The sequence below is a fragment of the Cetorhinus maximus genome, chromosome 21, assembly GCF_964194155.1.
Source record: "Cetorhinus maximus chromosome 21, sCetMax3.hap1.1, whole genome shotgun sequence".
In the NCBI taxonomy this organism is placed as follows: Eukaryota; Metazoa; Chordata; class Chondrichthyes; order Lamniformes; family Cetorhinidae; genus Cetorhinus; species Cetorhinus maximus.
This window is the reverse complement of record NC_135899.1, coordinates 17193926-17206132: the sequence shown is the minus strand read 5'-3', so window position 1 is coordinate 17206132 and position 12207 is coordinate 17193926. Positions and strand designations below refer to the sequence as shown.

The window sequence follows — 12207 nt, the reverse complement described above, 5'->3', positions numbered from 1 at the left end:
ACGTGGTGGAATTCGAAACTGACTCCCCAGAGTATAACCCTGGGTCTCTGGAATACTAGTCCAGTTACAGTACCACAATGCCATCTTTCACTCCCTTCCTATCTGCCTTCTCCACTCCCCTCCCCTCCTCCTTTCACTGACAGGGTGCATATTATATTTTGTTCAAGTCAGTGAAAGTGAATATGGGTCGGAGAGCAGATCAGCTAACCAATTGGGTACGGTCTGTATTGACCACCAATCTAAATCCATTTATCTGGCTGGAGCATTTCTCAGCAGGGCGGCACAGTCCAAATGGCTCAGGGATTCCGGAGTTCAGGAAATCTAATGGGGGCAGCGTTCCAGCCATTGAAAAGAGCAGAGGTTCAAACACAGAACAGACAGAGGATAGGATGGACAATGTGTTCTGTACCTAGATTTACCTTGTAGCTTAGGCTTTGTAGCCGGAGCTAAACTGTAACAACCATTAGGGGCATGAATCTTAAACGGTGCAGGAGAGGAGACTGGGGCTCCATTCTGCAGCCCGGATTCTGATTGGATATCAACTTGTGACAATATGCTTTGCAAAGAGAACAGTGGAGTGAGAATAAAATAAAAATATCAAAAGATTGATCCGAATTATGCCGCTTTTTTCCAATAGGGATATTGGTTTAAAATATCAGAACAGAGATAGATGTGTATTTAATTGGTGAACTAAGAACTGTAAATAACTGAAACCAGATCAGTGAAAGTGGGTGACAGTCTAGGTTGAAGTGAATGACGCTGAGTGTCCTGTTCAATCAATATTTATCTCTCAAACAACATCACAGAAACAGATTATCTGGTCATTATCACATCTGTAGATTATAGATTGCCTGTTGTGTTTCCTATATTGCAACAGTTAACAGACTTTGTAAACAACTCACTGGCTGTAAAGTGCTCTGGGATGTCATGTGGTCGCAAAAGGCGCTGTAGAAATGTAAAGTTATTTCTTTTTGTTCTCTTTATTGACAATTTGTGCCCAGGAGATGCATGAATTATCCTGCCTGCTGCTGGCTGCTCCTCACCTTTCCACAACCCCGACACACTGCATTCACCACCTCCCCAACCAACCCCACTCCCACACTACACACACTTTAAATACCTCCTACTCACTTTCACTGCTGCAAGAGCTGCTGGGTTTTTCCAGCACTTTCTGTTTTTATTACAAGAAGACCTCAGCTTAACTTCGGAAATCTTCTCTTTCTGTTTTGGTGCCGTTTACAGAACGGCCGATGTATTTTTTTGTGTGAGATTCTATTGAAGACTTCAATCGATCCTCGGATTGAGAAAGACAACCACAGAATGAAAGTGTTTCTGAAAACATGTGAGTGAATCTCTTGTTGATTGTACCTTGAAGATCTCAGCAGCTTCATTGATCAGCAGGAGATGGTGCGACTCGTGATTCTGTTGGTCTCTCCCAGCAGGACATGTCTTGTCAGTTTCACAAAACAGCTTCACTTCTTCCCGATGATCCTCATGTTTAATTTCCTTGTCGCGTCCAGATTGAATTTTCCAGATTTTTTCAGCTGAATCACCATGGTTCCCAGTTCTAAACTCTTAAATCAGATGAAACATCCTTCCAGCATCTACCATGACAAAGCTCTTAACAATTTTAAATGCTGCAATGAGACAACCTTTCATTCTCCTCATCTCTACGGATTACATGCTAGATTTACACAAACTCTCCGCATAGAAATTCCCCATCAATTAGTTTCATGAAACTTCTTTCCACTCCCTCTATAATAAGCATATCCTACGATAGTTAAGGAGACCAAGACTGTACACAGTACCAGTTGACGACTCGCCAAGCCCCTGTATAATTACTGTAAGACTGCTTTACTCTTGTACTCTAATCCCTTTGGAATAGAGCGAAAGGCAGGAGTTAACAGTGACCTGATTCGGGGATTAAAAAATATAAGGAAAAGCTTTAGGTGGAAAACACGAGGCTCATAATGACTTTTATTGGCACACGTGTCTCTGTGCTTGTCTGTAGAGTCTAAGGATGTCTGTACAGAGAGTTGACCGTCACATAATTTGCTCCGTAGAGTGAACCCCATTGCGATATTCACTTGAGTACCAGACAAACCAGAAGTGTAGAAGATTGGGAGTTCATCACCACCATCTTCTCAAGGGTAATTAGGGGTGGGCAATAAATGCTGGCCTAGCCAGAGAACCGCACATCGCATGATTGAATTAAAGAAACTGACATCTAAACAAGAGGTTTGACACCATACTGACAGTGATTGTGTCTATTTCCTGAGTTCTTCAATCACTTGGTCCCACCATTACTGAACTTAAATCGTTCTGTTAGAACTACACCGTCTTGATGTCAACCATGTTCTTGAGGCTGAAGTTAAAGCCAGTTAAATACTACAGTATATATCAAAGGTTAGACATTAATGGAAAATCATGCTGATTATATCTATCCCACATAATTGTGGATTTTAGTGTGGGGCTGCCCAGTTAAACTTTCCCAATGATGGTCACGGAACATACAACCAAACAAGGGGATTGGATGAATTCAATTTGAGAAGGTGGTATCGATTAGATTTGAGTAGCAGAATACATGATAATCATTGCATGATCCAGCACAGAAGGAGCCCAATCGATCGATATGGCACATAATTTCCACGCACACACAAACCAATAAATTGATACTAATATAATTTTATGCTATTGCTATGTTGCCATTAAAATTTCGAGCACTTCCATTTGCCAACTGTGTAAACTTGTAAGCTTGAGGCCTTCTGATCAAGGTCCCCATCCTTAAATAAATCTAAATGCCTATAAAGCATCTTTCTTGTCCAGGGAATTTTTGTACCGTTTTCTACTGATACTTTGATGTATAATACTGAAAAAATATGTGCGATTTGGCTGGGAGAGAGTTTCAATTTGTATTAATTGGAGCTGTTATAATTTAAAATACTGTGGCTGGATTAACCCTGCTGTACTGCAATTACATACCAGCAACAGTCTAGAAGCTAGAAGTAATAAAGCTGCTACACCTTCTGAGACCTAACTTCTGTATTTTAACCTTGTAATTTGGATATTTTATTTTATTGAAGCTTTTGCTTACTTTACTCCACTTGTAGCCTTCCTTTGCAAAGTCACATTATCAGACTTTCTACAAAAGAAGAAAGCAAAATTACAATGCACTCCTGTTCTTTATAGTTGGATGATCAGCCATGATCATAATGAATGGCGGAGAAGGCTCGAAGGGCCGAATGGCCTACTCCTGCTCCCATTTTCTATGTTTCTATGATCCGTGGTGCCTGTGAACTTTCAAAGACAGCCCCCACTTCTCGGGTCCTTTTTCTTTCCTGCAGCACCGAGCTTCAGTCAGCAGGTGGCAGCGGTGCACTTTGTATCAATGAAAAACTTGCGTACATTCAGAGTCTCAAGCCATCCCAGAAACTAATGCGGTCCACAGTGAATTACTCACCAGCGCACATTCACCCGTCACAGTAAAATCCCACAAAATGCCCTCTGATAACGATACTCAATGATAATCTTCAGTAATCCTGCAAATAAAAAAATGACACCATAAATACACAACAAGCACTTAAATGGCTCGTAGCAAGGTGCAAAGTGCATATGGCAATTACTGCTGCCACCGAACACTGGTGGTGAAGGGGGGTGAATGTTTAAGATAGTGGTTGGGCAGTCGATAAGGCGGGCTGCGTTGTTCTGGATGATGCCGAGTTTCGTGAGTGTGGTTTGAGCTGCGCTTTACCAGGCAAGTGGAGTGTTCCTTCACACAAAACAAAAACAGAATTACCTGGAAAAACTCAGCAAGTCTGGCAGCATCGGCGGAGAAGAAATCAGTCAACGTTTCGAGCCTCCATGGCCCTTCGGCAGAACTGCAGCATAGTACCTTCACACTCTTGACAAAAATCTAGCATGCAGATGCAGCAAGAAATTGGGAAGGTAAATGCATGCTGGCCTTCATCGCGAGGAATACAGGAGTAAGGATGTCTTGCTGCAGTCATGCAGAGCCTTGCTGAGACTTCACCTGTAGTAATGTGCACAGTTTTGGTCCTCTCATCTAAAGAGGAATATACTCGCTACAGAAGTAGTGCAGCGGAGCTTCACAAGATTAATCCTGGAGGGATTGTTTTATGAGGAGAGATTGAGGAGACGGTCTGTATTCTCTAGAGATTCAAAGAATAAGGGGTGACCTCATTGAAACTTACAAAATTCTTACAAGGTGTGATAGGGTGGATGTAGATAAAATGCTCCCCCTGACTGGTGAGTCTAGATCCAGGGGAGATAATCTCAAGATAAGAGGTAGACCATTTAAGGTTGAGATGAGGAGGAATTTCTTCATTCAGAGGGTGGTAAACCTTTGGAATTCTCTACCCCAGAGGGCTGTGGAAACTCAATCATCAAGCATGTGCAAGACAGAGATCGACAGATTTCTTGAGACCAATGTCATCAAAGAATATGGAGTTATTGCGGGGGAGTGGCATTGAAATAGATGATCAGCCATGATCTAATTGAATGGCAGAGCAGGCTCGACAAGCCGAATGGCCTCCTCCTGTTCCTGTGTTCTTTGGCTCATAAGCTGGTTCCAGAGCAGGTGTTAATGGTTACAGCAGAATGTGAACGGTGGTTAGAATCTGAAGTTCCTTAATTCAATGCTGAGGCTGAAAGGCTGTAAAGGGCAGGATGGCAACATTCCTAATTCCTGTCAGGATCAACTAACACTACATTCCCTGCGGCTGTTTGAAAGGGAGACGTGTAGGTGTCATTTCAGAAACAAAGACAACAGTCAACAGTGGAGTCAGTAAAAGAGGAGTAATAATTACATAAGAACACACTTTAGATGGAAAATACGAGGTTCATGGACGATTTTACTGGGTTAAGCGGACCCTATGGTCCTCTGTGGAGTCTAACAAGTTCCGTCGAGAGAGTTTAATGTCCAACATTTCATCCCGCAGAATGGATCCCATTGTGATATTCACCAGATGAACTGACAAACCAGGAGTTCAGTAGATTGGGGTTGATATGCACAAACCAGAGTCTTGATATCAAGACTGACTCCGATGCTGTTCAGTTCCGGATATCTCCAATCACTTGTTCCCACCATTACTGTTTTTAAATCCCTCTGTTAGCGCAGCAATGCCAGGATGACAATCATGTTGGTTTATATAGCCGATTTCAAAACCAGCTAAATACTGCAGCATATATCACATTAATGCAAAATCTTAATTCGTAAATATTTCCCGGATAATTGTGGATATTAATGTGACATTCTCCAGCTAATCTTTCCCACTAACACCCCTGGGAACAAATCAAGAAACAATGGGATTGATTGAATCGACTTTGTGAATCTGAATTTGATCGGATCCAAGTCTAAGAATGCTTGAAAGTTGCAGCCTCATACAACACAGAAGGAGACCACTCAGCCTTTCGAACATATGAACCTTCAAAAACCATACTCAGCAATTCTTGGGCCGCTTTGAATGCTCAATTCTTTCATTCAGCACTGAAATTCTGTCAGAAAATAAAAACAGAAATTTCCTGGAAAAACTCAGCAGGTCTGGCAGCATTTGTGGAGAGAGAAGGAGTGTTAACATTTCGAAATTGCACTTTGGTGCTGCTTTGGGCTGCAGTAGAGTGCTTAAGTTGGAGTTTAGTGACTGAGGGAGAGCGGTGAGCAAGGGAATGAGGTGATACTTTGAGGACTGTGTGTACATTCAGGTAAGTATTTACTACTTTTAACACTTATAGTTTTCAAGGTCTTATTTTGTGGTTCATCGTTTGTAAGGGCTATATTCTGTAACAACGAGAGCAGAGAATAAGTAACCGAGAGTAATTGATATATCTGGTATTAAGTATAAGGTACAATTTAATTTAAAGTGGTAAGTCATGGCAGGAGAGCTCAAAGCCGTGGTTGCTCCTCCTGCTCCACGTGAGAAGCTGGGAACATTTCCTTTGCCCGGGACCAGCATGTGTGCGGGAAGTGTCTCCAGCTGCACTTCCTGGAAGCCCGGGTTTCGGAGCTCAAGCGGCGGCTGGGGACACTTTGGAGCATCCGCATGGTGGAGAGTATTGTGGATAGCATATATAGAGAGGTGGTCACACCGCAGTCTAAGAGTCCACAGGCAGGAAGGGACTGGTTGACCACCAGGCGGAGCAAGAGGATTAGGCAGGCAGTGCAGGAATGTACTGTGGCTATTCCTCTGCAAAACATATATACAACTTTGGATACTGTTGGCGGAATGGCCTCTCACGGGAAAACAGCAATAGCCAATTTCGTTGCACCACACTTGGCTCTGCTGAACAGGGGAGGAGGAAAAAGTGTGGGAGTGCAATAATTTTAGGCGATTCAATAGTAAGGGGAATGGACAGGTGGACAAACGAGACTCCAGGACGGTTTGTTGCCTCCCTGGTCCTAGGGTGAAGGATGTCTCAGAATGGCTACAGGACATTCTGAAGGGGAAGGGTGAACAGCCAGTGGTCATGATACATATTGGTACAAACGACATAGGTAAAAATAAAATGTTGAGGTCCTAAAAGTAGAATATAGGAGAGTTCGGAAGTAAGTTGAAAAGTCGGACCTCAAAGGTTGTGATCTTAGGATAAGTACCAGTGCCACGTGCTAGTCAGAGTAGAAATAGCAGGATATTTTGAATGAATACGTGGCTGAGGTGATGGTGTGAGGAGGAGTGTTTCACATTCTTGGGACATTGGGTCTGGTTCTGGGGCACGTGGAACCTGTACAAACTGAACAGGTAGCACCTGGGCAGGCTCGGGACTGATGTTCTGTGGGGAATATTAGCAAGAGTGGTTGGGTAGTGTTTAAACTAAAATATCAAGGGGATGGGATCCTATGCAAGGAGTCAGAGGAGGGGGGATTATGGACAAGAACAAAAGACAGAAAGGGGAATAAGAAAAGAGATAGGCAGAGAAATCAATGGCAAGAATCAAGCAGGACCTCAGTGAAAAATAATGGGGACGGGACAAGTAATGTTAAAAAGATAAGCCTTAAGGTTTTGTGCCTTCACACAAGAAGCATTCGCAATAAAGTGGATCAATTAATTAATAGATGTAAACAGGTATGATATAGTCGTGATTTCGGAGAAATGGCTGCAGGGTGGACAGGGACGGGAGCTGAACATCCAGGGGTATTCAGTGTTTAGGAAAGACAGACAAAAAGAAAAAGATGGTGGAGTTGCATTGCTGGTTAAAGAGGAAATTAACACAATAGTGAGGGAAGATATTAGCTGCAACGATGTGGAACCTGTATGGGTAGAGCTGAGAAACACTAAAGGGCAAAGAACGTTGGTAGGGTTTTTATATAGATCCCCAAATTGTAGCGGTGATGTTGGGAATAGCATTAAACAGGAAATTAGAGAGGCATGCAATAAAGGAACGTCTGTAATTATGGATGACTTTAATCTGCATTTAGATTGGGCAAACCAAATTAGTAACAATTCCGTAGAGGAGGAATTACTGGCCTGTATATGGGATAGTTTTCTAGATCAATACGTTGAGGAACCAACTAGAGAACAGGCCATCCTAGGCAGGGTATTCTGTAATGAGAAAGGAATTATTGGCAATGTAGTTGTGCAATGCCCCTTGGGGATGCGTGACCATAATATGATAGAATTCCTCATCAAGGTGGAGAGTGATGTACTTGAGTCTGAGACTAGGGTCCTGAACCTCAATAAAGGAAACTACGATGGTATGAGACGCGAGTTGGCTCTGATGGATTGGGAAAACTTACTTAAAGGGATGATGGTGGATAGGTAATGGCAAACATTCAAAGAGCGCATGGGTGAAATGCAAGAATTTTTTTATTCCTAAACAAAAACAAAAATACCTGCAAAAACTCAGCAGGTCTGATAGCATCTGTGGAGAGGAACACAGTTAACGCTTCAAGTCCGCATGGCTCTTCATCAGAACTAAGGAAAAATAGAAAAAAGGTGAAATATAAGCTGGTTTGGGGGTGGGAGGGTTGGGACAGGTAGAGCTGGATAGAGGGCCAGTGATAGGTGGAGATAACCAAAAGATGTCATAGACAAAAGAACAAAGGGGTGTTGACGGTCGTGATATTAGCTAAGAAATGTGCGAATGGTTAAATTAAGGGTAGAAAGCAGGGCGATCAAGTGACAGAAAACCCGAGTAGGGGTGGGGTGGGGGTAAGGGATCGAAATAGGCTAAAAGGTAGAAGTAAAATAATGGATGGAAATACATTTAAAAATAATGGAGGACAAGACAGACTAGATGCAGGAAGGATGTTCCCGATGGTGGGGGAGTCCCGGACCATGGGTCACAGTCTGAGGATACCGGGTAGACCATTTAAGACTGAGATGAGGATGAATTTCTTCACTCAGGGAGTGGTGAGCCTGTGGAATTCGCTACCACAGAAAACAGTTGAGGCCAAAACATTGTATGTTTTCTAGAAGGAGTAAGATATAGCTCAATACCCGAAAGGGATCCAAGGATATTGGGAGAAAGCGGGAGGAGGCTATTGAGTTGGATGATCAGCCATGATCATAATGAATGGCGGAGCAGGCTCGAAGGATCGAATGGCCTACTCCTGCTCCTAGTTTCAATGTTTCTATGCTTCTTAGGCTCTTCTTCGGAACTGATATTCTGTCAGCAGGTGGCAGTGATGCACTTTGTATGAATAAAAGAGACGTTCACATAGAGTCTGAACCCATCCCAGAAACTGACTGCACCCGAAATTCATTTCTCGCAAGTGCAGTAACCGCCGTTTTTCAGGGAAATGAATGAGTCATATTACACCCAGCACGACCCTGCAGAAAGGAAATTAGATGAATTACGGGGTAATCTGTCCTTGGTGGTGTTGGTTGAGGGAGGGATGTTGTCCAGGACACCGGGAGAATTCCCCTGCTCCACTTTACTGTGGGATCTGAAATTCCCACTTGAGGCCTTGGTTGAATATCTCGTTGGAAGGTCTCAGACTGTCGGCGGGGGACAGGAAAAGGATTGGAACGTTCAGCCGCCTGAATCCCTTCCACCTTTCGATTAGATATGACTGACATGTCCCTCAACTCCATTTATCCGCCTCAGCTCCGTATGTTTTGATACCCTGGAAAATTACATTATTCCTAGTATTCCCCCTTAAAGGAGAGACAATTCCACATTTCTCCGACACTTGGAGGCGAAAAGTTGCTTCGAGATTTCACTCCGAATGGCCTCGGTCAAATTTTAATGATGATGACAGAACTCTCCTCATGTTGATGATGGGTGACAGTATTTTCCAAAATCGAGTCGAATTCCGACCGGTGGGGAGGAATGTCTCCAATGACAGGAACTTCCCAGGTTTTCCCTCCGTTGAAATGAATGTCAGTAATTTCCGCTGGGCTGTGAAAGGTTTGTTCATGTCCCCCAGGCCAGATTGTCCTTTCTGTGCCCCACACAGGAGCTGTTTAACACCCAGACAGTGACATTAAAATACAATGTTCAATACTGTCAAATGTATGAAACATTTCGCACGAGAATATCAGACAATATCTCTGCAATAAAACAAGACATTTTTTTTCCAATCGACGTTGATCTCTCCACTTCCCCCCCCTGCCGCCTTAACTCTTTGGCCAGAATTTTTCCGTCGGCGAGTTGGGGGCGGGTCCCGCTCGCCCATCGAGGGCTAAATTCTGCCCTATATTTTTCCAACTTTACTGAATTGTCTGTTTATAATCCTGATGTATCTCAAAACTTCAATAGACTGTGGTTTTCCTTGCTGCCGTAGCACGAGTGTCGGGGGAAGCTCTTCAAGTTTAACCCCAATAGGATGCCGTTTGATCCCCTCCCATTTTCCATTGGTCTGTCCCACAGCCCTGCCCCCACACCCTGTGATGTCCTTCCTCTTTATCAAGGACTGGGAGGGAAGCACTGCCTGAGACATGAATGCACAGAGCTCAAAATCCCCGAGGCGGTGTTTGAATATCTCTGGATTTTTTCTTTCTGTTTCCGAAACTAAATCTTATTTTCTCAAGCATTTACAAAGAAACTCCAAATACATTCTGCATAAAAACATATGTCAAGCCTCCTTTTCAATGCATTAATGCTCTCGACCTCAGCCACATCATGTGGCAGCGAGTTCCACATTGTGACCAATCGCCAGATGGAGAAATTCTCCCTATTATTGGGGGAAATATGTCACCCCAAAGCTTTCCTGCATCAGTTGAGGTGTCCCTGGGAAGGATCGATGAAGCACAGAGGACTGTGAACCCTCTAAATTCTCTGTATCTATCTCTCCAAATACTTTCTTGAAATTATGGTACTTTTTGCCTTAGTGTGAGCGACTGCAATCAGGAACGCATTTTAAGGATCTGGATCTCACACCTTGTTTCACCAGAGGGATTGTAATCGGCAGCGAGTTCAGACTGGAGAAAAGTGCAATAGAATCTCGATCCCACCGATCTCCCCCTCCTCTTTCCCTCCCTCTCTCTCTCTTTCTCTCCACTGTCAACATTCCCTGGAGCCCATCCCGCCCTCGACAGGTTTCAATTATTCCCCTCCGTGCTTTAACTTTGCTTTTCCGCCTTTAGAATGGGCGTGTTATTTTTACTGTCCTGTGTGAAAGTCGCGAGGACATAGACCACGATGGAATAATAATTCCCTGAGGATCGCAGTGAACTTTATAGGGAAAAAGCTGAACTGAGGGTGTGCGGCAGCAACATCGAAACTGAAAGCGGTTTGAATCAGGAAGCGCTGAGTGTGAACATGGCTTTCAGAGAACAGGTCCAGAGTTTGACCGAGGAGACAACTTGTTCCATTTGCCTTGATTTCTTCACTAATCCGGTTTCACTGGAGTGTGGACACAACTTCTGCCGCTCCTGTATCACCCAGTGTTGGGAAAAGAAGGAGAAAAACTCCTGCCCGGAATGTAGAGAGGAGTTTCCGGAAAGAAACCACAGGGCAAATCGGGCCTTAGCGAATCTGGCCGAGAAAGTTCGAAAATTAAAGCTGGATCCGAAAGAGAAGGAAAACAAACTTCACTGTGAGGAACATCAGGAAGAACTGAAGCTGTTTTGTGAAACTGACCAGAAATTGATCTGTGTGATTTGTAGAGATTCGCGGGAACACAGAGAGCACCGCTTCCTGCCGATTAAAGAAGCTGTTGAAATCTTCAAGGTAAAAGGGGAAATATTTTCTAAGTTGATAGTTTTATCACATTTTCATGGTCTAACACTTCAATTCTGTGATTTTCTCTCCCAATCCCAGGATAAGCTGAAATCTTCCTTAGATTCTCTCACACAGAAGAAATCGGCGGTTCTAGAAACGGAACAGAAACAGAAGCGGAGGATTTCCGAAGTCAGGGTAAGGTCTCCCTGTTCTGGTTTTCTGGGATCTCGGTCAGTTTTGTTTTCTTTATCGCGGGACATTAATTATGTTTCACATTTCATTTGATAGGAGCAGCCGAGCAGTCTGCAGACCCACATCACATCCGAGTTCACTAAAATGCATCAGATTCTCACTGAGAAAGAGCAGCGACTACTCAGAGATCTCAGGGAAGAAGAGGAGAGGATTCTAGAAAGAATGGAGAAAAACCTTCGAGAGATTGAGGAGAATTTAAATTCTATTGAGGAGAAACTCTCAAAGTTGCAGAAACAGATGGAGCAAAAGGACGAGTTGATATTTTTAAAGGTGAGGGAATATATTGCGGGTCAGTTCAATGAAACTTCACACAGTGACAAAATAACTGATAACTGTGGAATAAATATAGAATTTACTGAATAAATAAAAACTGAGTTAAGCACATTTCTGTCTGTTTCGTGGCAGTTTTGCGGTCTCCCCTCAAAATAATCGGCTTCCACATTATCTGCAGATTCCCGAGAATACCTGTAACCTCCAGAGAATGAGTTTTCTTGATCTTCACACTTGCTTTGTGATTATTTCCGTGTTGCCAAGTTTAATTTTCACCTGGACCGCCCATTGTAATCCAGTTCCAGTTCATGTTGTGAGTGTGTGGGCGTGTCTGTTATGGTGTGTGAGAGTCACTGTGTCTGTGAGCGGGACTGATGTTGAGTTCCAGTTTATTTGACTCTCCACAACCTTCCTGCCAAAATGCATCACTTTACACTTCCGTGTTGAATCTAACATGCTCTGAGTCTGCTCATTTCACCAGCCGCCCTGTTTATGTCCTCCTGAAATGTGTGCGGTTCTGGTTACCTCATGACAGAAAAGTAATTGAATTAGAGAGGGTACAGA

The 12207-nt window shown here is 43.4% G+C and overlaps 1 protein-coding gene across 1 annotated transcript in view; it reads left to right on the top strand.

The window, feature by feature from the left end:
- Positions 1-11756, top strand: part of LOC144695446 (E3 ubiquitin-protein ligase TRIM39-like) — a 74984-nt gene extending 63228 nt beyond the window's left edge. The window contains exons 8-10 of the mRNA XM_078566332.1: positions 10641-11130; positions 11221-11316; positions 11410-11756. Of these exons, the coding sequence (XP_078422458.1) occupies positions 10641-11130; positions 11221-11316; positions 11410-11736 (913 nt within the window). The 3' untranslated portion in view covers positions 11737-11756. The remainder of the gene's footprint in view (positions 1-10640; positions 11131-11220; positions 11317-11409) is intronic.
- Positions 11757-12207: the final 451 nt, after the last annotated feature.